General features: G+C 39.8%; 1 protein-coding gene across 1 annotated transcript in view; it reads left to right on the forward strand.

Moving 5' to 3' along the window:
- The window catches only part of BRAF (B-Raf proto-oncogene, serine/threonine kinase), a 119907-nt gene that overhangs the window by 13224 nt on the left and 79266 nt on the right, over positions 1-27417 (forward strand). The window contains exons 2-3 of the mRNA XM_077828091.1: positions 2563-2664; positions 21390-21653. Coding sequence (XP_077684217.1) covers positions 2563-2664; positions 21390-21653 — 366 coding nt within the window. The remainder of the gene's footprint in view (positions 1-2562; positions 2665-21389; positions 21654-27417) is intronic.

Genomic DNA, 27417 nt, shown 5'->3' on the forward strand with positions numbered 1-27417 from the left:
GTGTGGCACTTACCTGGGGCTCCAAGGTGGGCTGGGCTGGGACGAGGGGCCGCCACACGCTGCTGCCCCCAGGCACAGCCCCCGCAGCTTCCCATTGGCCGCAGGGATGCTCGGGGCGGTGGCAATGTGCAGTGGCAGAGCCCCACCCCTGGGCCGCAGAGAGGGGCTGGCAGACATGTGGAGTGAGCAGGCAGACGCTGCTCAGCTCCGCTGTGCAGCCGGGGCCTGGGCCCTTTTAAATTGCCTGGGGGAGGGGAGCACTAAAGCTCACTCAAGACACAAGCTGAAGTCACCAGTACCAAAGGAGAGCCTTCATTTAATAAGTCTGCTCACATATCAAATAGTTGTAAAGAAGGCTGTTACACTAAAGTTTAATCACCACATTGACATCGAACATGGGCACCTGAGCTTATAAATGTAGTATACACAAAATAAAAAAAACGTATCTACCTCCAGTGTTAAATAGGGCTTTAGGTATCTTAAAACTAAGCAGTGATCACAGAGTTCTCAGCCCACACCACACTTTCTGTGAGCATGAGAAATCCACTCTACCACTATGGCTGGAGTCCCTACTAAACTATATCTCCACTCAGCTCTTGTTATGGTTGGCAATTTTCAAGAGCACTTAAGTGACTTAGGAATCAAGTCTCACTGGCTTTCAATGCAATTTTCACTTCTGAAAATCCCACCCATGGACAACCACCTCATGGTAGGGCTTAGGACTCAACATCCCTCTCCTACACTAACAGCATCACATACATAGGTGGTTGAGGAAGGAATCGTCAGTGGGCAAGGTGGTCTCATCTGGCTGTCCCTGTACTACCAGAAGCTTCCCCATTTCCTCTCTGTGGTGGCTGGAGGGTGAATGACTTCCTCCCTCCCTGCAAGGATGTTTTCTACTTTGCATCCAGCAGTTACTATTTTGAGCTGCTTTTTCTCTCTCCCTCCAGTTCTACTGCTCTAGCACTATTAACAGAAGCAGCAGCACCATGAGGAAAGGAGGGCCGCTCTATTCAGCAGCTAATAGGCAGATAGCAGCTTTTCAGAGACAAAAACTGGAGTTAAAGCCCTGGAAAAGTCCAAATAGCTGCCGAATGTACTCAAAGGAGTTGGGAAAGAGCACACAATAAGTTCTAAACCAGGGGTCTCAAACTCATGGCCCGCAGGCCATCTGCGGCCCACAAACCTCCCCAATGTGGCCCACGGGTCTCCAGCAGTTTTGGGGCTGGGTGTCTCTATCACTTTACCAAGTAAAACTCCCTATTCTCTTATCTGGAACAGACAAGATGACAGAAAAAGCTTTCTGATTCTTTTGATATGTGTATACATTGCACAGCTCTCTCATTGCTGCTTCTTGGCAGGCATACAACTTAATGGTCACATTAACAGATGTCTGTTTGTGAATTCAGAGAAAAAGTTGGTCTTTACAGCCAGCCTCCACTGAGTTGACATATGTAAGATTTGGAAGACTGCCACAGAGTTCTGTACATCTTTTTACAAACTATTATTGCTTGAACTTGGCCTCATGAGAAGAATCAAGATTTATCATCAGTGCTCCAAACTTGTACTGGGTTAGAGGTTACCCAACTGTCTTTCCAGCTCGTTTTATTTTCGTGATGTCCCCATCTTTAATAGCTACTGCTGAATAACTGAGATCTTTATTAAAATATGAGTTAGGTGTATTTTGAACTTCTAATATGTTCATTCTGTGTTGCAGAAAGATTTTTCTCTTTACTTACCTTCTAGTATAATGTTTGAGACATCCTTGGAGTTGGGGTTCTGTTACTGGTATCTCTTTTAATAGAACATGAAGCTAATTCCCTGCAATTCTTTTTCTGGAAAGGTATAAGTTCTAACAATCACTACCATCCCACCTCTCTCTCCTTAGAGACTGAGGGATTTGTATTTTCTTTCACTGACAGGTCACAGGAATCTCTGAGGTTCCACTGGAAGAAGCAGTATGCAATTCTCCATTCTGGAGCTGATGGCGTTTGAATTTTGAGCTATATTACTTTCTCACTAGTCTCTAAGTAATAGTATCAATTTTGAATAGTGATACTTTTATAAATGGTATCTTCAGAGAACAGATAAGTATTTTTTTTCTCTGACTTGTAGAAATCAAATCTTCCTCAGTTTTCATCACATTAAGTTGATAGCAAATGTAATTTTAAGAACGATAAAAATATCTCTTTTCTGGAGGCCAGAGTCTATTGGTCCAACAAGTGAAAAAATTTTGACTTTTACTGGATCAAAATACCTTGTTTTCCTGTAAGTGAACTTACTATTGTATTGATCAGCTTCAACAACCGAACATTGCTTAGTGATGACTTACAGTGCAAGGTAAGTCCTCTCATAATACTAACAGTGGTTATTATTGGCTCTTTCAAGAAGTTGCAGAGTCAGTGGGAAAAACTTGCAAACTGAGGAAGTATAGAGCCCCAAGTGTACAATGTGTTTAAGATCAGGGCATTTAAATACTGCGGTGATAGGTACATTAGAAGTATCTAATCTGTCCCAGACTTGCCTCTTTTGATTTATAAAAAATATATTTTTATCTTTTAGGTATGGAATATCAAACAGATGATTAAATTAACGCAAGAACACATAGAGGCGCTGCTGGACAAGTTTGGAGGAGAGCATAACCCACCATCAATATACTTGGAGGTAAGCTTTGAGTATCAAATGAACTCCGTTGGGTTAGTGTAATATGCTGTATATTTTTCAAGTATAAAGTAACTGTCCAGTAGAAGACTGATCGTAATACTTGCAATAGAGAACTATTTCCTCCTTGACTGTATAAAAACAAATTATGCTTTTAATACTTAAACATGGAAAAGAGATATTAGTGAGTCTGTCCCTCTTTCGTGACAAGCTGTAGGGTTCCTCATGAGTAATGTGTGTACTACTGAGGGAAAGGCAGAAAACTATTGAAGTAGGTGTGCTGTTACAACTAGTGTAAAACATAAAAGCCTAACGGCAACTTTCCATTCTGTATTCTAAGTATAAAGAAAAGGAGGACTTGTGGCACCTTAGAGACTAACCAATTTATTTGAGCATGAGCTTTCGTGAGCTACAGCTCACTTCATCGGATGCATACCGTGGAAATCGGTATGCATCCGATGAAGTGAGCTGTAGCTCACGAAAGCTCATGCTCAAATAAATTGGTTAGTCTCTAAGGTGCCACAAGTCCTCCTTTTCTTTTTGCGAATACAGACTAACACGGCTGTTACTCTGAAACCTATTCTAAGTATGTGGAGGTGTGCATATGTATATATCACCACTCTCAAAACCTAAGAGCCACTCAGGTATGGGGGGTTTTTTAAATTTTTTTTTTACTTACAGCTTTCCTTCACAAACTCAAGTAGAATCAAAAAATTGTTAGGGTTGGAAAGGACCTGTTTGTTTAATCCTCCCTGTTTCCTGAATGTTTCTAATATTTTTAGACTACATTTAAATGGAAAGATAGTACCAAAATAGTTTAAGCTCTCAATCTCTTGGTTTTCTGTAAGTACACCTCCACAGGTCTTCACTCTTGAAGTTTCATGGGCACAGAACCATTTGAAGCCATACTAAAGAGCCTCATATACCAGCTGCATCTGTATAAAAAGAGGTGCACTGGTACCACTCATTCAGTTTTTGCCCTTTGGTAGGTATTAAAACCATCGTGGGCTAATGAGAAGCCTTTTAATCTTAAACGATAGTTGTTGCCTTTTGGCATTGTGTAATTAAAAATAAAGATCCTGTTTGAGGTGCTTCCAGTTTTTTCTTTCGTAGGATCAGGTCATGTGCTAGTTATGCAGATATTCGCACAATGTCCTTAACTGTTAAATATAAATAATGTCTTCCCTGTTTAGAACATGGTTATTCTGTGGGAGTGTGAAATGGATATAATGGACGAAATACAAGTCACTGTGTTAACCTTCCTGTGCTAGATCAGGGCACTTCAATCCTGATGTGAAACAGCTTGTTCCACTCATAAGCAGATGCTGACAATTGTGTAGTGGTTTTGCTATGATTAAGTCGCATGTAAAAGTAATATGATAAGCAGTAACAAGCATAAGTTTCCAGTGGTGAAATGGGTTAATTTATTACATTCATGTGCAACTCTAAATTACATAAAAATAAATACATAAATATTACATAAAACACTACATTAAAAGAATGTTATTTGAAGTGTTCAGTAGTTCACAAAAGTCAGTGTCCAATTTTTTATCTCTAACAGCAGGGAGAGAGGTATTTAGGGCAGAAAATGCATGATGCTAGAAAAGCCAAGAGTAATCAAAATAAATGGTCTCAATATTATAGAACAAGATGCCTGGTAAGTAAACTTGCTGAATGTTGCAGTTAAGGTCTGTACAGAATTGGAAGAATTGAGATGGGCTGATATTTGGCAAATGGAATCTATAGCTGCTAAATGTAAGGCCATTCACGTGGGGAGAACAAAAATAGGAGTTCTAGACTTCCTGAAGTAGAATTGGAAGAAAGTATGAGGGAAAGAACTCAATGGTATTATGGAGCAGCTGGTTGCAACTCCATAGGTAAGAGTTGTGTTGTGCATTGAAAGTAGGAGAGTCAACCTTTATTTTGTCTAGGGAGAAATACAAACTTAAAACGAATTCCCCAAATTTAGAACACTTACTCTTTGAGCACAGTGAATTTTCTGAGAATGTATAAGTAAATATGTTAATTTGTTTGCATTAAAATTAAATTATTGCTTTATAAGAAATTTAGTATCATCTGTTTTTTGCTCCTAATCTTATTGGAATAACATACTTGAAACTTACCATGATAGTTTAAATTAATTGAGATCTTTAAACTGTTTGAGGCAACTAGTTGTAATTAAGCTATGTTGTTGTTGTGTCTAATTTTTCATGGCTAGATGGGATCAGTTCAACAGCTGAGGTAACTCTCAAATGGGACCATTGTGACATCAATGCAACCAGTCCCCACCCTTCCTGTATATCTCACTTGCATGCAACAGTTTTATTAGTTGTAATGGCTCAGTTGTATGAGGGAGACTTGACATGCAGTGAGGAGTTCTTGGTTAGATTATTTGCCCCAACTGTCCTTGCTCTTTAAAGAGTCTGTAGTGCAGACTAGTGAGCTAGTTATTTGCCTTTGCTCCTTTGCATGTTAAGGCAAAACTGCTGGGTGCCCAAGCACAGAGGGAGCATTTAGAGCATGGACACTGAGACTCTGGGATTGAGTTGTCATTACCTTTATTCACATAGCACTGATTTTACTAATGCAGCACTCTGATAAATCCATTGCAGTTTAAGGGCCAGATTCACCATTACACTTAAGTTGCTTTGCTCTGCTTTGGTGTACTACTCTTAAAAGTTAAAACAATAAATTGTTATTTTAACAAATTATTATAAATATCATGTGATAGCATTCTCTGTGTTTCTTGCTTGGTGTTCATATGACTTTTTTTTTAAAATGAAGAGAATTCTCAAACCAAAAAGCTGTTACATTCTCTTAACCTAAACTCCATCACATCAGTAAGTTTAAGGATAAAAATATTACAGGGATGTTGTAATTCCGCCAGGAAATTCAGAGATAAGGTTACACTTAAAAGAAATCCAAATTTGTTAAGGTATGAAAATGCATATTTAATCCACCCAGATACCTCTAAGGGATGAAGAGGCAGGATTAAAACTGATATTTAAACATATGAGAAAAAATCTAATCTGGGACCAGAAACACTAAAATACTTTAATCAGAATCCTATATTCCTTGCATAACATCACTGCAGGCAGAGATAAGATTGTTTGGTTGCCTTGACTGCATTTCTATATCTAAACATGTTAAGATTTCTTTGATCAACTTGTTTGTTTTAGGTTGGTGCAAGAGTAGTGGTTGGCCCTTACTAGCTTGTTGGAAGTTGCGGTGACACAATTGGTCTGAGACTCTAGTGTATCACAGTGCTGGATATAAAGCAGCCTGACACACAACTAACAAAAACACATCTTGGTGTTGATTGCAGGATTGAAAGTACAAAAATGTAGAAAATATGTTCCACTGTCTGATTAGAAGCCAGTATGGTTGCCAAAGTATGGAAGACAAATGTTAAGTTTCAGCAAGTGCATATGAGCCAATTCAGCAGGAAATTCTCTACATGTAAGATAGACTTTAGAAGGGAGATAAGGGAATACTGGTAAGTAAATTACAAGCAGCTCCACAGATGTGCATACCGTTGAGAAATCTAATAAAAATGGAAAAACAATGTGGATAACCTGTGGACCACTATCTTGCCTGTTGCTCAGGCCCTTACCAGGATGCCATCTTCAAATCAGACCTCCTTTGGTTTTCACAACCAGACTATGTCTAAATCTTGCAGATTCTTTTTGCGTGACATACCTAAAATATGCCCTTCCTATCCATTTGCACAGCTAAGACTCTTGTCCAGGTGTTGATCCTATAATGTGTAAATTACTGCAACATCCTTTTCTGTCCTTGACAAATGCAATCTTACCCCATTCCTATCTATTCGGAATGCTCCTGCAAATTACTTTTCTTAGCCCATCACTTTGACCATGTCAACCCTTTCTTTGCATCTCTTTTTCTATTGAATCAAACCTAAGATACATGTCTTTGCTTTCAAGGCCCTTTGTGGCCTGCCCTCACCTTTCTTGTCTTCTCATTCACTATCAAGATGTGTACTTTGCCTTAGATTGACCCATGATGCCAGCCTCCATTGCCCACATGTTAAATTTTCATACAAGCACCTGTAATACATGCTTTCTCACATGATATTCCTCATGCATGGGAGGAACTCCCCATAAACATCTGCAAAACTAACTTAGTGTCTTCCTTCAAAACCCTCCTTAAAACTCTATTTCTTTGTACTTTCCATCGGACTTTATCTGTCCATTGTCTCTTGTCTGATGCTTAGTGTGCCCTTTGTTGGGATGCTGTGAACTTAGTTACAGTTGTTGAGCACTGCTAGGGAAAAATTGCTTCAGTGTTGAGCAGTGAAAGATGTGGAAACATGCAAAACATCTTTCTGGGGACTAAAACACAACTTACTTAAAAAAAAAAAAAGTCAAACTCTTTTTAAAAAGTGATACAACTGGCAGTTGCTGCTGGCTCCTCTTGATCCAACAAGTGTCTGTAAAAAAGGGAATGGTGGCTACTTATACAAAAACAAAACAAAACAAAAATTCAGTTGTTGCCACCAAGCACATATGTTTTGTGTGTAAGGTGCTCAGGAATGAAAAATCAGGCAGGGAGACAACCCTTAACCCTCATCAAATGTTTCCAGATATGCTCCTCAGAACACTTGCAGTGAGTCTACAGAGAGCAGTGGTGGCTGTTTTTGTTTCCAGCTGCTCCTGGGGGGGCCAAAGCTCTTCATTGCAAAGAGTATAGATGCCTGTAAAAGCAGCTGGAAACAAATAGGAAGCAGCGTCTGTCCCTCTGCTGGAGTCCACTGCTACTTGGAGGAAGAGAGGAAACTGGAGACGCTGCCAAGTACTAGCGCAGTCCGCAGGAGAAGAGTGTTGAGGTGACAATGTAGTGAAGCGTTGGGGCAGCATGTTAAGGGGAGAAGGGAGCTAAGAAAATGTCTACGCAACCTACAAGAGCAAGCCTCTCAACCTGGGTTGACAGCCCACCCTTCTCTCTAAGTTTTAGTGCTGGAGCTTCAATCTGAGTTGCAGTTTCAAAGTGCTGTCTACACAACTATACTTAGACTTCTAGTGCCAGCCTTGCGAACGCAAGTCTCTTGTCCTGGGCTCGGAGGCTCACTCCCATGGGCTGTGTGGATATACCGTAAGTGACAGGAACATGTGTTGGGGGCAAAAAGGAACATAGCTGCAGAGAAACTTGCAGGGGAGTGGGGAAGGCAGAAGAGGGAGAGGTGAAATGAAGAACGAACAAAAAATACAACATGATTAACTGTTGTGACAAAGTTCCTCCTCTGCCTTGGTGGGTCTTGCGCTTATTGGCGGATTTGCTCGCTTCGGAGCTTCACGGCAGCTCTGTTTGGCTGTTTTCGTGAACCCACAGTCCAGGTCAACTCCTCCTGTGTCTGACCAGGAGTTGGGAGGATTTGGGGGGAATCCAGGCCCGCCCTCTACTCCGGGTTTCAGCCCAGGGCCCTGTGGAATGCAGCTGTCTAGAGTGCCTCCTGGAACAGCTGTGCGACAGCCACAACTCCCTGGGATACTTCCCCATGGCCTCCTCCCAACACCTTCTTTATCCTCACCATAGGACCTTCCTCCTGGTGTCTGATGATACTTGTACTCCTCAGTCCTCCAACAGCACACGTTCTCACTCTCAGCTCCTAGTGCCTCTTGCTCCCAACTCCTCACATGCGCACCATAAACTGAAGTGAGCTCCTTTTTAAACACAGGTGCCCTGATTAGCCTGACTTAATTGATTCTAGCAGTTTCTTGATTGGCTACAAGTGTTCTAATCAGCCTGTCTTAATTGTTTCCAGAAAGTTCCTGATTATTCTGGAACCTTCCCTGTTACCTTACCCACGGAAAAGGGACCTACTTAACCTGGGGCTAATATATCTGCCTTCTGTCACCCTCCTGGAGCGCACTCCTGTCCCTGTTGTTCATTAGTTGTCCCCCGTAATTGTTTGGTTTTCCAGGTCCTGTGGACCCCCCCTTAGGCTGGGGGGGGATCCTTTAGCAGTGGGCGAGCTTTGCCCACCCACTTCCTGGATCCCAATAAGGATCACTCTCCTGTAGCCATCTGGCCCGACCCTGTCCCGCTGTCCAAAAATAAAACATGTCTTGTTAGAAAGCCAAAACAACATTAAATATTTCTGACAAGTCTTCTGTATAAATGATTGCTGTATTTAATCTATCAACTTAAGTATCACCCAGTGTTCTCTAACATGGTTGTAACGGGGGTCTTCTGTCCATACAGCCTACATGGAAAAAAAAACAGTTTTGGGTACAACCATGTTTAAACATAAAATTAACCCTCATCTACACTACAAAAATCATTTCACACCATCTCAGGTTTTTCTGAAATTCTCTTTCCATAACTCCTCATATTAGGGCACAGTTTTTCCCAGATTCAGCAGGTACTCTACATAAGAACGGCCATACTGGGTCAGATCAATGGTTCATCTTGCCCAGTATCCTGTCTTCCAACAGTGGCCAATGCCAGGTGCTTCAGAGGGAATAAACAGACCAGATAATCATCAAGTGCTCCATCCTGTGTCGCCCATTTTCAACTTCTGGCAAACAGAGGCTAGGGACACTTCAGAGCATGGTTTTGTATCCCTGCCCATCCTGGCTAATAGCCATTGATGGACCTATCCTCCAGTAACTTAACTAGTTCTTTTTTGAACCCTGTTATAGTTTTGGCCTTCACAACATCATCTGGCAAAGAATTCCGCAGGGTGTGCATTGTGTGAAGAAATACTTCCTTTGTTTTTAAACCTGCAGCCTATTAATTTCATTTGATGGCCCCTAGTTCTTGTGTTATGAGAAGGAGTAAATAACACTTCCTTATTTACCAGTCATGATTTTATAGACCTCTGTCACACCCCCCCCTTAGTCGTCTCTTTTCTAAGTTGAAAAGTCCCAGTCTTATTAACCTCTCCTTATATGAAAGCTGTTCCATACCCCAATCATTTTTGTTGCCCTTTTTTGAAACTTTTCCAATTCCAATGTATCACTTTTTGAGAGGGAACAACCAGATCTGTATGCAGTATTCAAGATGTGGGTGTACTATGGATTTATATAGAGGAAATATGATATTGTCTCTCTTCTCTCCCTTTCCTAATGAGTCACAACATTCTATTAGCTTTTTTTGACTGCCGCTGCACACTGAGTGGATGCTTTCAGATAATTATCCATGTTAACTCCTAAATCTCTTTCTCACATGGTAACAGCTAATTTAGACCCTCCCCCCCATCATTTTATATGTATAGTTGGGATTATGTTTTCTAATGTGCATTACTTGGCATTTATCAACATTGAATTTCATCTGCCATTTTGTTGCCCAGTCACCCAGTTTAGTGAGATCCCCTTGTAACTCTTAGGTAAGTCACGGGTCACTTGCTGGAGGATTCTCTGCTCCTTGAAGTCTTTAAACCATGATTTGAGGACTTCAATAGCTCAGACATAGGTGAGAGGTTTTTCGCAGGAGTGACGGGTGAAATTCTGTGGCCTGCGTTGTGCAGGAGATCAGACTAGATGATCGTAATGGTCCCTTCTGACCTAAATATCTATGAATCAAAGCAGACTGCTATCTTGGGTAGTTTTGTATCATTTGAAAATTTTGCCACCTCACTGTTTACCCCCTTTTCCAGATCATTTATGAATAGGACTGGTCCCAGTACAGACCCCGGGAGGACATCACTGTTTACTTCTCTGCATTCTGAAAACTGACCATTTAGTTCGATCTTTTAATCAGTTACCAATCCAGGAGAGGACCTTCCCTCTTATCCCATGTCAGCTTACTTTGCTTAAGAGCCTTTAGTGAGGGATCTTGTCAAAGGCTTTCTGAAAATCTAAGTACACTATATCCACTGGATCACCCTTGTCCACATGCTTGTTGACCGCCTCCAAGAATTCTAGTAGATTAGCGAGGCATGATTTCCCTTAACAAAAAACATGTTGGCTCTTCCCCAACAAATCGTGTTCATCTATGTGTCTGATAGTTCTGTCCTTTAATTATAGTTTCAACTAGTTTGCCTGGTACTGAAGTTAGGCTCATCGGCCTGTAATTGCTGGGATCGCCTCTGGAGCCCTTTTTAAAAATTGGTGTCAAGTTAGTTATCCTTGAGTCATTTGGTGCAGGAGCTAATTTAAATGATAGGTTACATACCACAGTTAGTAGTTCTGCAATTTCATATTTGAGTTCCTTTAAAACTCTTGGGTGAATGCCATCTGATCGTGGTGGCTTATTACTTTTTTTCATTTTATCAGTTTATTCCAATACCTCCTCTAATGACACCTCAGTCTGGGCCAGTTCTTAAGATTAGTGACCTAAAAAGAATGGCTTAGGTTTGTGAATCTCCCTCAAATTCTCAGCCATGAAGACCGATGCAAAGAATTCATTTAGTTTCTCTGGAATGGCCTTATCTTCCTTGAGTGCTCCTTTAGCATCTTGATTGTCCAGTGGCCCCACTGGTTTAGCAGGCTTCTTGCTTCTGATGTACTTAAATTTTTTTTGCTGTTACTTTTTGAGTCTTTGGCTAGATGTTCTTCAAATTCTTTTTAGGCCTTCCTAATTATATTTTTATACTTCAATTGCCAGAGTTTATGCTCCTTTCTATTTTCCTCAACAGGATTTAACTTCTACTTTTTAAAGGTTGCTTTAGTGTCTCTTACTGCTTCTTTTACCTTATTCAGCCATGGTGACACTTTTTTGGTGGTCTTACTATGTGTTTTAATTTGGATGGTAGTGTCAGGTTTTCAATTTACTTTTGGATTGGTTAATACAGAAAGAAAAGATGAATAAACATTGTATAGTTTTGCTTTGGAGAAGCTGCAAGCGCATTTTGAGATTCTATAGCACACTTTGATAGCATTCTGTATCTCAGCCACTAAAAAACTGCCCTCTGGAATTAGTTATCTGTTCTTAAAGTGGTGGAAGGACAATTGCTGAAGTGCTGTTTCCCCAAATGTGCAGTGTATGATTAGCTATGAGAAAAGTCCCTTTTCTTAAAAGGTGGCTGATCATATTGCAAGCACCCTAAAGGAAAATTGATATATGCACTTTTAGGACTTAAATTTTTATTTTTTAGAATCCTCAAAATAAGAACTAGTGTCACTTTTGACACTAGCAACAAGACTGATACTCTACAGCGACTGAAGAGGTAATGTGACATTGATGCAAAAGGAGACTTCAGGGAGGAAATAGGTTAAACTACAGATCTATAAGTTCAAATTTGGTATTAGAAACATATTTTAGTTCTTGATTATGGAGAAGCTCAACATGTATACAGGTACAGAGAGGTCAAAAGCAGTCAGCTTGGATTTATAAAGGAGAGGCCATGCTTAAAAATCCAATTAATTTAAGCAAGTGATAATGAGAGCCAACGATAGTGACGTAGCAGACCTATTCTGTTTATCCGCTTAACGTTTCTATGAACCCAATTTACAGTACTGTATAAGTGACAGTATGCAACGATGGCAGAGAAAGGCTTTTGGAAGTTTAAAGAAGTGATATAGCAGTAGTAACATGCCAGAGTAGAGTAATTCTGTAAATGGGTACAGATTAGGTTGGAGCAGGGGTTCTTAAACTGGGGGTCGGGACCCCTCAGGGTCACGAGGTTATTACATGGGGAGAGGGGGGGATTTGCAAGCTGTCAGCCTCCACCCCAAGCCTCGCTTTGCCTCCAGCATTTATAATGGTATTAAATATATAAAAAGTGTGTTTAATTTATAAGCGGGGGTCGCGTTCAGAGGCTTGCTATGTGAAAGGGGTCACCAGTACAAAAGTTTGAGAACCACTGGATTGGAGGGTGTTGCTAAGGGTTTTTCAGGGGTCACACCTACGCCTGCTCTTTCAAACTATTACACTAACACCCTGCATTAATTGCTACAGAAAACCTAGTTTGCAAATGTACACACAGTATGAAAAAGAGAGAGCTAATCAAAATATAGGAAGGGGAGTAAATGGTTTTATGGCTTTTATTTTTGTTTGTGGGAATCTTCTTCCTTCCCAATTCCTTCTGTTGAGAGACAGTCAAGAATTACAAGGATGGAGATGGGGTTGTGTTTTCAGCTAGCATAATTTCTCATCTCCTTTTCTGGGTCTCTCTAAACTTTTGCTTTTCTGTATTAGGGAATTTTGCCATTGACTTAAATAGGGCTAGGATGAAATTTCAGTTTTCTACATAACTCAATGTCTTCAGCAACCCATAGATTTACTTAACAAGATAACTTTCTCTGCTGTAGATACAGCATGTAAATTGTAGATACAGAGAGTAAGGTTGAAAAGAACTGGAATTGCTGGATCCCAGATCGTTTCATATTGCTCCTTGGACTACCAGGAAAGTGCTACTATGCAGGAGCAGGGGCACAGTGATACTGAGTTATTGTGTGGTATTCTCCCCTTTGGGTGAGTGTAGGAATAAATACAACACTTGTATAAATCTGCACCTAACTTAAACCTATGCCCCTGACACATACCCAACTGGTAAAATGGGTTGGGACAAAATCGGAGTGCCTAAAGTTAGGCTCCTAAATCCATATTTAGTTAAATAAAAATATCCTGGCTATCAATAGTGCTTGACCCCTGCAGCTCCCACATAGTTTGGTGGCATTGGGGGGTTCTCAGTGCTTCTAAAATCAGGCCATATTTGTTTAGAAGCCCAGCTTGAAGATCCCAGATCTGGAAACCATGACATAAACTCTGAACGTTCACACACTTCAGGGCTCTGATCTGGTCTCTACCTACTTGAGATAAGACTTAGTTTCTCACCAAAAGTCACTACTCCTGCTAGGCAAAACCCACCTTTTTCCACTTGATATTTTTTTTTAAACCTTTTCCCTTCTTGACATTTCTTTAAGAGTACTAATAGAATGAGTAAAGTCTGGTTATGGCCTAGGAAAGTGACTCTAAAAAAATGTACATTAGATTTCTTTTATTTGTTGGCATTCACTTCTGTGTAAAGTTAGAAAACGCTCACTTCATTTGTAAGGTGAAGTAAGACCACCACAAATCAAGATGTTCTTTATAAAACTTCTCAAATGATTACCAGCAGCAATGATTCTGGAAGCAGAATTTTGCTGGCACTTCTGCAGAATATACTGCAGTTTGCTTTTTCGTGGCTATATTGATTCTCGTGGACTCTCTCACTAGTAAATTTATTGTGTCAATAGGTAACTATGTTTAAGTTTTTAAGAGGTTTTACTTTTTCACTTGTATTGATTGTGGGAGGGGAAGGGATAGGCAGCTATATTATGGTATGTGAATGTATACACACCATATATAAACACACCAACTGTGTGTAACATTTTGGATATGCTCTCTAATTAGCCTGTTTAAAAGGTATAGTACATGAATTTAAAGCTGTTGCAGCTTCATTAGTATTCTCACTTCCATTATATCTTTTGTTTATATAAATGAATTTGGTGTAGTGTCTCAGATAACCATAGCATTCTCTCTCATGCAGTTAATATGTGGAAACTTCAAAGTAAAGGATTAGCCCTTTAAATGAAGAGTTTAGGGGCAGTGGCTGGGTGGTTAATGTGAACGAGGATATGCAAGTAGAAATGACCACATCCGAGATGGAAGTCAGACTCAAACAGTTTAGTGGGACTGTCATAACCATACAGCTAAGGGTAGCCTAGAATTCCTCCTTACCTGTAAGGGCTTAAGAAGCTCAAATAACCTAGTTGGCACCTGACCAAAAGGACCAATGGGGAAAAGATAATTTCAAATCGGGGAGGGGAGAGGCTCTGTTTTTGTGTGCTCTCTTGGGAAGCAGAGAAGCATCAGGTCAGAAAACTCTTTCTCCTATAAACCATCCTAAAAGTCTCTCATATTACAAAAATTGTAAGTAATAGCTAGATTATCTTTTATTCTGCTTGTGAATTTTTCCTCTGCTGGAGGGAGGTTTATTCCTGTTTTTGTAACTTTGAAACTAAGCCTAGCGTAAGTTCTGCTGTGTTTCTGAATCTTTTGTTACCCTGTAAAGTTATTTTCCATCCTGATTTTTACAGAGATGATTTTTACTTTTTTGTTTTTAATAAAATCCTTTTTTTAAGAACCTGACTGATTTCTCTATTGTCCTAAGACCCAGGGGCTTGGGTCTGTGATCACTTTGTAACCAATTGGTTAGGATATTATTCTCAAGCCTCCCCAGGAAAGGGGGTGTAAAGGCTTGGGGGGATATTTTGGTGGAATAGGAACTCCAAGTGGTCCTTTCCCTGATTCTTTGTTAAATCACTTGGTGGTGGCGGTGTACCCTCCAAGGGCAAAGAATTTGTGCCTTGGAGAAGTTTTAATCTAAGCTGGTAGAAATAAGCTTAGAAGGTCTTTCATGTGGGTCCCCACATCTGCACTCTAGGGTTCAGAGTGGGGAGGGAACCCTGACAGGGACTAAATCTCCCCGGATAATCACCATCCAAGAAATTAAAGGAATTGGCACATGAAATTGCCAGCTCAATAGCAAGCATTTTTAATGAATTTGTAAACTTGGAGGTCATACCCCATGACTGGAGAATTGCTTATATAGTACCTGTTTTTAAGAAAGGGGAGAAAAACTGATCCAGGAAATTACAGGCCTGTTTGACCTTAATTGTATGCAAAGTCTTGGAACAAATTTGGAAAGAGAATGTAGTTAAGGACATAGAGGTAAACGGTAATTGGCATAAAATACAACATGATTTTACAAAAGGTAGATTGTGCCAGACCAACCTGATCTCCTTCCTTGAGAAGATAACTGATTCTGTAGACAAAGGAAATGCAGTAGATCTAATCTACTTGGATTTCAGTAAGGCATTTGATTTAGGTTTCAGAGTGGTAGCTGTGTTAGTCTGTATCAGCAGAAACAAAAATGAGGAGTACTAGTGGCACCTTAAAGACTAACAAATTTATTTGGGCATAAGCTTTCGTGGGCTAAAGCCCAATTCATCAGATGAATGGGGTGGATATATATAACAGTACATGAAAAGATGGGAATTGTCTTACCAAGTGGGGGGTTGAGACAGTTCAATTAAAGTGGGCTATTATCCAGTTCCACTTCTGAAATTATTAGTTAAATTGGAGAAGATGGGGATTAATATGAGAATTGAAAGGTGGCTAAGGAACTGGTTAAAGGGGAGACTATGATGGGTCATACTGAAAGGTGAACTCTCAGGCTAGAGGGAGGTTACCAGTGGAATTCCTTGAGAATCAGTGTTGGGACCAATCTTATTTAATCTTTTTATTACTGACCTCGGCACAAAAAATGGGAGTGTGCTAATAAAGTTCGCGGATGATACAAAGCTGGGAGGTATTGCCAATTTAGAGAAGGACTGGGATATCATACAGGAGGATCTGGATGACCTTGTAAACTGGAGTAATAGTAATAGGATGAAATTTAATAGTGAGAAGTGTAAGGTTATGCATTTAGGGATTAATAACAAGAATTTTAGTCATAAGCTGGGGAGACATCAATTAGAAGTAACGGAGGAGGAGAAGGACCTTGGAGTATTGGTTGATCATAGGATGACTATGAGCCGCCAATGTGATATGGCTGTGAAAAAAGCTAATGCCGTCTTGGGATGCATCAGGAGAGGTATTTCCAGTAGGGATAAGGAGGTTTTAGTACCGTTATACAAGGCACTGGTGAGACCTCACCTGGAATACTGTGTGCAGTTCTGGTCTCCCATGTTTAAGAAGGATGAATTCAAACTGGAACAGGTACAGAGAAGGGCTACTAGGATGACCCGAGGAATGGAAAACTTGTCTTATGAAAGAAGACTCAAGGAGCTTGGCTTGTTTAACCTAACTAAAAGAAGGTTGAGGGGAGATATGATTGCTCTCTATAAATATATCAGAGAGATAAATACTGGAGAGGGAGAGGAATTATTTAAGCTCAGTACCAATGAGGACACAAGAACAAATGGATATAAACTGGCCACCAGGAAGTTGAGACTTGACATTAGACGAAAGTTTCTAACCATCAGAGGAGTGAAGTTTTGGAATAGCCTTCCAAGGGAAGCAGTGGGGGCAAAAGATCCATCTGACTTTAAGATTAAACTCGATAAGTTTATGGAGGAGATGATATGATGGGATAACATGGTTTTGGTAATTAAATATTCATGGTAAATAGGCCCAATGGCCTGTGATGGGGTGTTACCTGGGGTGGGATCTGAGTTACCCAGGAAAGAATTTTCTGTAATATCTGGCTGGTGAATCTTGCCCATATGCTCAGGGTTCAGCTGATCGCCATATTTGGGGTCGGGAAGGAATTTTCCTCCAAGGCAGATTGGAAGAGGCCCTGGAGGTTTTTCACCTTCCTCCGTAGCATGGGGCATGGGTCACTTGCTGGAGGATTCTCTGCTTCTTGAAATCGTTAAACCACGATTTGAGGACTTCAATAGCTCAGACATAGGTGAGAGGTTTTTCACAGGAGTGAGTGGGTGAGATTCTGTGACCTGCGTTGTGCAGGAGGTCAGACTAGGTGATGGTCCCTTCTGACTTTAGTATCTATGAATCTATCTAAGTTTAGTGAGGGAGAGGGCTGGAGTAAATAGCCAGTTAGCAAAGAGGACAGTGTCCAGTTTTCAGTGATATCTTTCGTGTTCAACAGTCCCTCCTGCAGTACCTGCTGGGGCTGCTTCTTCTGTATGTTCCTGCTAGCTTGAATTTCTGTTCTGTGACCTTCATGATATACTAGTAAATGGTAGTGAAAATATGGTAGAACATTGGAGTAGAAAAAATGTAGTTTTAGAAATATTTTGCACTTACATAGCACCTTCCATCTAGCAGCCTAAAGCACTTTATAAGCACAAATGTATTTCCAATACCCCAGAAGGGTTTGGGGGAAGTATTACCTCTTTTACAGATGGAAGAAACTTAAGCCAATGGCGGTTATGCAATTACTCACATAGCTGTGAATTTGGATACCAGTAATGTCATGCTGTACTGAAAATTCTGCTGTCAGAGAAGATCCAAGGTGGTCATGCTTGGGGAGGGTTTCTATGTTGTGCTTCAGTAAAAAGTTGAGTGTCTTTCAGATTCTTCTTTTCTGAGATATTTAAGTTCTGTTGCTAGTTTTTACCAGTCAGAGAATAGACAGCTTGCATCCATTTCTGTAACGCGTCAGACTCTGAAATGGTTATCCACATTTCTGTTATAACAAGATTAGATTAGTGAAATTCCCTGTAGATTGGCTTGCGTAATAAGGTTTTTCACAAACTCCAGCTGGTGCAGAACACAGGTGCCAGGTTCCTTGTGAAAAGGGGGTGATCAGAACACGCTTCACCACCTTTAGTTGCTGGATAAGCACAGAGGCTTTAAAAACTGCAGTTTTTAATCTTCAAGTACTACATGTCCTCAATCGTGCACATTCCACTGTTCTGTGTTTATTTTCTTGGCTGTATATGGAGCTAAAAGCAACTATAAAACTTGTCTTGTAGCTGAATACTACTTGCTTCCACTGGAAAAGCAAACACTTAACAGATTTCAACCTAATTTTTTTGATATTTTATAAAACCCTATTACAATTTTAACTGTTCATTATGTTGACAGAATATTCAGCTAACTTGGCCTTCCTTACAATACAGTGGAGATATGATCTAAGACTCCATTTATTTAAAGCATTTAGTTTTTTTATCAACTAAATCGACCATTATAAGCAAAAGAAAGAGCAGAAATTAATTTTGACTATTAAGGCTTTGTCTAGACTGTTTAGATTTGTTTTTTTTAGGGCCATTGGTGTAGCTGCACCAGTGCAACTCTGTAGTCTAGACAGGCAAAGTTTCTATTTGAAAGTTGTGTCAACTTTCAATAGAACTGAATCCTCTTCTTCTAACTGACATTTAACATAGGTCAGTCAACCTTTCTGTGTAATAGTTGTATATCTTTACCCAAATGAAGTATAGTAGGAGGATTATTTGTGTTTTTTTCCAGTATGGTGTAATTGTGCAGCTGACTGTTACATGTACTATAGCAGTCAGTCAAAACCTATGTGTGTCTCAAACATTTTGTCAAAGCCAAAATGAAATTAAATCGAAAATGTTCTGACCAGCTCTCCGTTCTGTTATTGCTTCTTGCTTATAAAAGGGATTGACTTTTAAACAAACTGCTAAAATCCAGTCATGGATATCTAGTTGTGCGACATGTTTTTGCTGTTTCTTCTATTACTCTGTGACTAACTGTTTAAAGTCTAACAGGCCCTGTTCCTTTACCCATTAAAGTTAATGAGGTTTTTTTTTTCCATTGACTTTGGTGGGAAGGAGCCCAAAGTTAGTTTACCAGTGTCTGTCACTTACATTCAAGTGACTTATCTATGAAGTATAACTTGGGTTTGCAAAAGTAATATCTTAAGTTGCCAAAATAAACAGTCTGCGTATTTTGAAAAGTATGTGTAATTTTGTCCAGGAACTAAGTTAAACCCACAAATATCTTGCAGCAGTGTGATACTGTGTGTGTTTCAAAACATTATTTGAGCTAATGTTTATGAAAAAAGGAAGTAAGAATAGATTTGGAAAAGTATATTGGCAAAACTGTAGTAGAAGCTTGTGACTTTTAACATTTGTTTATCTTAAGATAATTCTCTGCGTATAACTCTTACTGGAATTATACGTATATGGAAAAATATTCCAGTTTCCTGGAAGTAGGAGAGAAACTTGTATTAAAAGCTGATCTTCTATAGATAGAGCCAAATTCTGTCCTCAATTACACCTGAGTAAATCTGGAATAATGGTGTTTGACAATGGAGTATAATTTAGAGCAGAATTTGGTGTCTGTGAGGCGCTAGACCCATTTCTGGTGTATAAAGGTTATATAATTTCTTTTTCAGTTTTCTGGGTTCTCTTTGAATTTGATCGTTTATCTCACAATTTTTCTTAATTCCACAGTGAAGTCATAATTCTTTGTCGGCCTATTGGCATAGAAATGATGGCACAAATTCAGAGCACATCTCCATTCTGAACAGTTGGTAAAGGCTGATAATGAGGAAGAGAGAGACTGTTTGCTCAATAAAGGCAGAGTGGTTAGCTGAACCTGCAAATGCAGCTGTGAAGGAAAAATACAAAAATGACGAAATAGAGTGCTTATGATAAACTCTTTGAAAGTGTTCGTTTTTCTCTCCAGTGAATACTAATGGCTTCTCCACACATAGGCATTGGACTCCAAAATCTTTAAGATGTTCTGTTAGTTCAGTTGTAAAACATTTCTAATAATAAAAAAATTAAGACAAGTTCAGTACATTTAGCTTACTATAAAATCAATTGGAGGAAGTTTATAGCTAGAAAACATTGCATATGAAAAGCATGAGAAAGACAAATGGATTTAAGTGGGACCTTTTTTTGTTTCTGTAACAAGGAAGCCCCTCTAATAGCAAAGCAGGCAGTATGCACCTTGATATCAGTCTTGATTTCTTGTGTGGAGGATAAAAGGGAAAAAACATCTATCCTCTTCAGCTCTTGGGGGCAGAGATCTATCTTAGTTTGTCTGTAAAATGCAGAGCACTTGTGTATACCTTTTTAAACCTCCAAACTTAGAGAATCATTGCAACTAATCTGAAAGTTTAATGTTAGTATTAACTAATACAACTAACAGAAACACTTCTGATGAGGTGGCTGCAGAGTTCAACATCTAGTCTAGATGAAAATACAGCTAGGCTATTATAATATATTTTTTGGTTGGAAATGAGTCTGATTGCAGGTGTCGTCATATTTGTTCTGAGGGTTTCTTGTCTTCAGCTGGCTGGAAAATCCCCAGCACAATGAGTGATTTTTCCTGTCTTGTGTCTGTGCATTAAAAAAATTTTTATAGCCAGACTTAAAAACTGTTCTATTCAAAGGATAGTGTTCTGTTTTTCAACTAAGGGACACTGTCAAATAATTTTGGATTAAAATTTTGAGCCAGCTTTAATTATCTGGTGGAAATGCACTGAATTCAAAATATTTAACTCATCACACAGTTACCAAATACTGTCTTTTTTAAAATGTTTTCCAACCCAGCAATTGTTTGTCCTGCTGAAAAGCCCTCCAACTTGAGTGCACTTTCTAACTAAACTGTGTTTTAAGAGCTGTACTGGCATCCTTGATAATGTAAGTGGGGAGGGATGATGAGGAGTAAACGGGTAGTTTGTCAGCCAGCAATGGTGAAAAATGTGAGATCAAAACAGGAGGCAAAGAAATGCTATTCATGAACCCCTGAAGGGGCATAACAATGTAGTGAAAATAAGAACTTTTTTTTAAATTGCTTGACACTTCAAAAAGAGAACCATGTTTAGTTTAGTGCACAACTCGTCTTTGGGACTGGGCTCCACACTTTTATTCTGTAGTTATTAGCAACTTAGTTATTAGCAACATGATGATATACTAAAATGTGTATACTAGAGATGCAAACTTTTGTTTCCCCCTTCATTCTTACACTGCATATGTTTGGTTTTGGTTCCAAGGGAGTAATCAGTTTTAGCATAGTTCAGTGAAGTAACCAGCAAACTTTGTTAAAGCTCATTATTTAAGTTACCTCTTTTAGGTACAACAGTATATTTGGAGCATTTACTTTAGAGTTGATAGTCATGATGGCTTTTCTGTTCCATCAAAAGATGAGCTATTGGTTCAGTATCCACTTGGCTTAACAAAAAAATAGCAATATCAATAGAACTGATCAGGCCTAATTTTGTGTAACTTGAATCTTCTGTAATTACAGCCTAAGGTGTTATGGCTACAAATTCACACTCAATGCAGCTTATGCATCCGAGATGCCAAACTGATTTTAAATAACTTTTTTCTCCTCTACAGGCCTATGAAGAGTACACCAGCAAGTTAGATGCTCTACAACAAAGAGAACAGCAGTTATTGGAATCCATGGGGAATGGAACTGATTTCTCTGTCTCCAGCTCTGCTTCAACAGACACAGTTACATCATCTTCCTCCTCTAGCCTCTCTGTAGCACCTTCATCTCTTTCGGTTTATCAGAACCCCACAGATATGTCACGGAATAACCCCAAGTCTCCACAAAAACCTATTGTTAGAGTCTTCCTACCCAACAAACAGAGGACAGTGGTGAGTCAGCCCTGCATACGTGCTCATAACCTTAATTTTTTTGTGCATCTGTCCCCCTCTTTCCATGTTTGAATCAAACCTGAAAGCCAAAAAATGTATCTGTAGACATATGAAAGCAAAAAGTGTGATGTAATTCTTGTATTCTGCCAAAGTCTGTTGGTTATTTCAACTTTGCTGCACATGCTGCTTTGTAGTGTTAACACTGAGGAGATTGACTCTCTTACGTGCAACAAAAGAGGCAAAACTTCTTCAAGTGGGATTCAAAAATGGATGCTTAGAATACTTTTCAAAAATTAAATTTAGGTCAATGAAACAAACATAGTCAGCATAGCTATTTCCCAGACTTAGTGTTGAGGAGTATTGTTTCACTATATATATATATATTCTGGGTGTGGGAGATTAGTGTTGTGTTTCCATGTAATGTGTATTGCAGGTAACACATTGGTTTCCAAACTGTAGTCTCCGAACTAGTGGTGGTTTACAAACAGATGGAGGTCATAGTGCTGGTTCTCCTTTGCCTCCAGTTACTTCTACAAGGCATTTCAGGCTCTTCATTACCAAGAGCAACCTTGGCACCAGTGAAAGCAGGAAGGAAACAAGATAGTGGAGCCAGCCTTTTTTGCATCCACTTGGGGCTATTGCTACATAGAAGTAGTAGGTGAGGAACTGGCTATCCTGAGACTGTAGGTGCTTGGACCTGGTAATGTAACTAGTATCGCTCATGGTAGAGAAATGTCATGGGGAGTGGAAAACCAGTATCTGGGTTGTATCTGCAAGGAAGAGGTGGGCCAGACATCAGGGAAGCATGTGTTTGGGGTACAGAGGAACAAATTATAGAACAAATGTATAAATAAATAAATATAGAACAAATGTACACAGTTCATTAAGGGGCAATTGTCAACTTAAATTTCAGGTAGAAGTTTGACTTTTTAAAATTTAAACTTAAAATAGTTGTATGCAGTGTTGTAGCTCTGTCAGTCCCAGGATATTAGAGAGACAAGCTGGGTGAGGCAATATCTTTTGCTGGACCAACTTCTGTTGGTGAAAGAGACAAGCTTTCAAGTTCTGTGTAGCTCAAAAACTTGTCTTTCACCAACAGATGTTGGTCCAATAAATATTATGTCACCCAGCTTGTGTCTCTAATAGTTTAAAATATCACCTAAATCAGCGGTTCTCAAACCTTTTTTACAAAGGTGACACACCCAAATGCATTTTGTCTTTTTTGGGGACCCACCATTACCCCAGTTGGCTCCCTCCAACCCCCTTGCCCTCACTTTCCCAGTTCTGCCCCACTCCTACAGCCCCAGCTGGCCACTCTCTCTCCCCATGACCAACCGTGGCCACCATCTCTTCCAGACTGCTGGCTGACTGCTCACTGTCTCAGGCCGCTGCTTCTGCGCTGCTGCTGTCCAGATCCCAGTCCTCAGACTGCTGCCTGCTACCCAGGGGAAGTGAGAGCCAGTGTGGGGGGGTGGATACCTGTGGTAGGTCAGGGGCCTACTATTTGGGAAACACTGCAAGATTAGAGAAATATTTTCTGTACTTTTTGAACTGTTGTGCTTTTGACAGTGTTTTGTGTGTAGTCAGTTTTCCTGCTTTTGTGGGACTTTTGCGCATCACCGGTCGAGGAACACTTTAAAAATAGGAAAACATAATTGTGAAGCCATAAAAAATGGCATGGGGACTTAAACTACTTTTGTACCTGAAACTACTTTTAACTTTTTTTAATTGACTGTTTAATGCTTAAATAGCTAAAAAAGATATTCTGTAGGTAGTATTTTTTAAAAATATTTTACTCCAGTTGCTGTAGTTGCCTTAAGGATGGTGAGTAATGGCTGCAAGGTGGTTCATGAGAAAATGTATCCAACATCTAGTCCATACTATGAAAGAGTTTGAGGACCTCTGGAAGTGTGCATTTGGTATTTGAAAACTTTGAAAAAGAGCCCAAATAGTACTGTTGACCACTATTCATGGTACCATAGTATAACCATCCTTACTGGATGAGTACGCTTTCTTTGGCCAAAAGTGAAAATGGGAAATATTGATCCATGAGGGATGAGTCCTAAATCTGTTACGAAGACCTCATTGAACTAAGCTGATTTGTGTACTGTTATAAACAGCTGATCACATTTTATTAGTCCATTGTGTCCATTCTTGCCCTCATTCCCAACCCTCTTAGCCTACAGTTACCCATGCAGCTCAGCAATGCTTTCTAGGCAACTTAGCAGTTACACTTATAAGTGTATTTCTGTACTTCGAGATTTCAATAAAAATGAGTTTACTGTTCATGAGAGCTGCTGGACTGATCACTCTGGTGAATTAAGTTCTTATCTACAGAACATACAAAAGAGAGTTATAATATAAGCTTCACCCACCTCAGTCCTTTTTGAAAGGTGAAGGTGGTTCAGCCTTTATGCCTGTTCAGTCCTGCATGCATCAGCTGAAAACAGCAACAAGATGCCAATTGATGTCAGTTCTGAATATGATTTTTGTAACTTACATATTTGTTCATTGGGAATAGAATAGACACCAAAAGTTCATCTTTTAAATCACCGAACACCTATTAGATAGTAAGCCTTTTAGCCACATCAGCAAACATGACCCAGAATACAACCAGTGACTTAAAAGCAAAAAACTTTATATATTATCCAAAATCCTGATCCAGTCTCATAGACTTTAAGGTCAGAAGGGACAATCCTGATCATGTAGTCTGACCTGCACATTGCAGGCCACAGAACCTTACACACCCACTCCTGTAATTGACCCCTAACCTCTGGCTGAGTTCCTAAAGTTCTCAAATCAGGATAGACTTCAAGTTACGGAGAATCCATCATTTACACTGCTTTAAATCTGCAAGTGACCATGCCCCATGCTGCAGAGGAAGGCAAACCTCACCAGGATCTCTGCCACTCTGACTTGGGGGAAAATTCCTTCCTGACCCCAAATATGGTGATCAGTTAGACCCTGAGCCATGTGGCCAAGACCTATCAGCCAGATGCCTCAGAAAGAATTCTCTGTAGTAACTGAGAGCTCTCCCCCATCTAGTGTCGCATCACTGGCTTTTGGAGATATTTGCTGCTAGCAGTCGCGGATCAGCTACATGTCATTGCAGGCAGTCTCATCATACCATCCTCTCCATAAATTTATCATGCTCAGTCTTGAAGCCAGTTAGGTTTTTTTGCCCCCACTACTCTCCTTGGAAGGCTGTTCAACAAGGCTGTTTCACTCCCCTGATGGTTGGAAATTTTCACTTAATTTCAAGCCTAAACTTGTTGATAGCCAGCTTATATCCATTTGTTCTTGTGTCCACATTGGCACTTACCACGGAGGGAGAGGAGTTAGTTATTTATAGAGAGCAATCCTATCTCCCCTCAGCCTTCTTGTGGTTAGGCTAAATAAGCCAAGCTCTTTGAGTCTCCTCTCATAAGGTAGGTTTTCCATTCCTTGGATCATCCTATAGCCCTTCTCTGCACCTGTTGCACTTTGAATTCATCTTTCTTAAACATGGGAGACCAGAATTGCACACAATATTCCAGATGAGGTCTCACCAGTGCCTTGTATAACAGTACTAACACTTCCCTGTCTACTGGAAATACCTCGCCTGATGCATCCTAGGACTGCATTAGACTTTCTCATATCTTTTTCAATACTTCCTTTTCCCCCATACACTGCTATTAGGAATTTAATGCTGTGTTTGAGTACACAAAACTTAGAGCTAAAGCAAGTTCTGTCATGGAATAAATCCCTTTTATTAATGCACCCCTGGAATAAACACTTTTTTTTCAGCTGTGGCCTTGTCATCTATACGCGTCTCTACTTATACATTTTACAGTAGTTTATGTTCCAAACCTCTCAGTAATTTCAAATGACTGTCATTTTATTAAAAAGAAGCTACCACAAAAATATCATGCTACCCCTCAAATGTGTATCTGGTAAAAGCAAGGATTTAGAATTTAGCTTCACCTCTTCAGATTTGGACCAGTGACAGTTTTAAGGACCTGTTTTTTGCAATGTGCCAAAGCTAGAACCAAGTCCTTTACATAACTTGAAAAGCAGGGATTCACAACTTTCTGTTGATGTAATGCATTTATTCCTAGGGAAGTGTATTGAGAAAGTGGACCTTAAATAATTACATGATAGAAAAACTATTTAGGGAACTATTTAGTTCTTAAATGTATATTAGTACTGTTGTCACTCCAACAAATGCACATTGTAAATGAAATCACTTGTCTTCACAGCTTTCCATCTGTATTAGTTTTTGTGCCGTTAACTACCTTTTTTTTTTAAAGGGGATTGGGAAATCCAGTGTCTTTCTCTTCAATGTTAGACAGAATCAAAAGCTTGAAAAAATTATTTGGCACATACACAAACTGTGACTGTCTGATGCCACTTCCTCTCTACAGCAGTTCCCCTTGCAGTTTGAAGGAATAAAATAGTACTGCACTTCTTGTGTTCTGTTAAATAAACTATTCAATAAGTACCTGTGAAATCTGTCAAAATAGTCCATGGAATGTTATCGACCTCCTTACTATTTTTTTGTCTATACCATCGGTCCTTACCGGCCTTTACTCTTTACACCGTAATCCCTTATAGGAAAGCGAGTATCATGTCCTACATTGTTCTCAATGTTGTTCCTTCTCTGTCCCTATTATCATTTTCCCCTATGTTGCTATTGCCTCCCACCCTCTCCCCCCAAAAATCTTACTACAGGCATGGTAATGTCTTTGTTAAGGCTCTTTAGCCCTTAAAGCACAGGGCTCCAGCCTCTTTGTTTTGCATGAAGAATACAGTGTATATTCTCCAAACTTACAACACATTGTCTGTGAGTAAAGACTGAACTTTGTGGGGTTTTAAGAGTATATCTGTTCTTTTGAGTTTAAATTAATTTAAAATAGGACCTACAGGAAAAGTTTCCTCTCTGATCTATCTCAGATGTCTTGCTAACTAAGGTGCATAAAAAACAATGACTTTTTTTAAAAGGATGTTTTTATTTAAATTTTTAAAAAATCTATTTAATTTTAAACTTGTGGCAACCTGTTGGAACCTATGGGGTTGGAACCTGGGACCTTGAGGGTTCTAGGCTGCTGACTTCTACACAGCCACAGGAGGCTTAGGCTGGGCTTCTGTGGGAGGACCCTGTGAAGCTGGGCTCAGCAGGAAGTACAGCAGGGCTGGAGTGGCAGTCCTTTTTGCAACCCCCTGATTGGCAAATACCAGTATATAAACCAGGAAGCCATGAAGGGGAGCTCTCTGAGCAGCAACGCAGACTGTCTGCCCATTTCTGCTCCAGACTCCGCTTTCAATAAACGCTAGACTCCAGCTGCCAACCGTGGTTTGTCCTTAACTTAGCTATTTGATTGCTGCCTGTAACCTGGTACCCCACCACAGTCTCCTGGTAACTTTAGCCTGCCTGACACTCTGTTTGCCCTCTGGCCCATCTTCCACTCTGACTTCCCAGTACCTGACTCCTGGTCCGATCACTGGGTCTGACTGTCCATGTCCCAGTTGTGACACAACCTATGTTAAAGCCAAAACTTACAATCTATTAAAATCATTTACATTAAATACAGAAATAAGGAGTCAATATTTGTGGCCAAGTTTTAAAGAAAATCAAACCACTGACTGTTGGAAGACCGTGGCTAAGCACTTGGAACCAGAGTTTGTTGAAGTCCTAAACCACCTTTTGATAGCAATAGCCTTTTCTGCAAGTGTAGAGAATATTTTTAGTTTCAGAGTGTTCAGCTAGTTCTTTCAAAGTTAAGAA

The sequence above is a fragment of the Eretmochelys imbricata genome, chromosome 1 (assembly GCF_965152235.1).
Source record: "Eretmochelys imbricata isolate rEreImb1 chromosome 1, rEreImb1.hap1, whole genome shotgun sequence".
In the NCBI taxonomy this organism is placed as follows: Eukaryota; Metazoa; Chordata; order Testudines; family Cheloniidae; genus Eretmochelys; species Eretmochelys imbricata.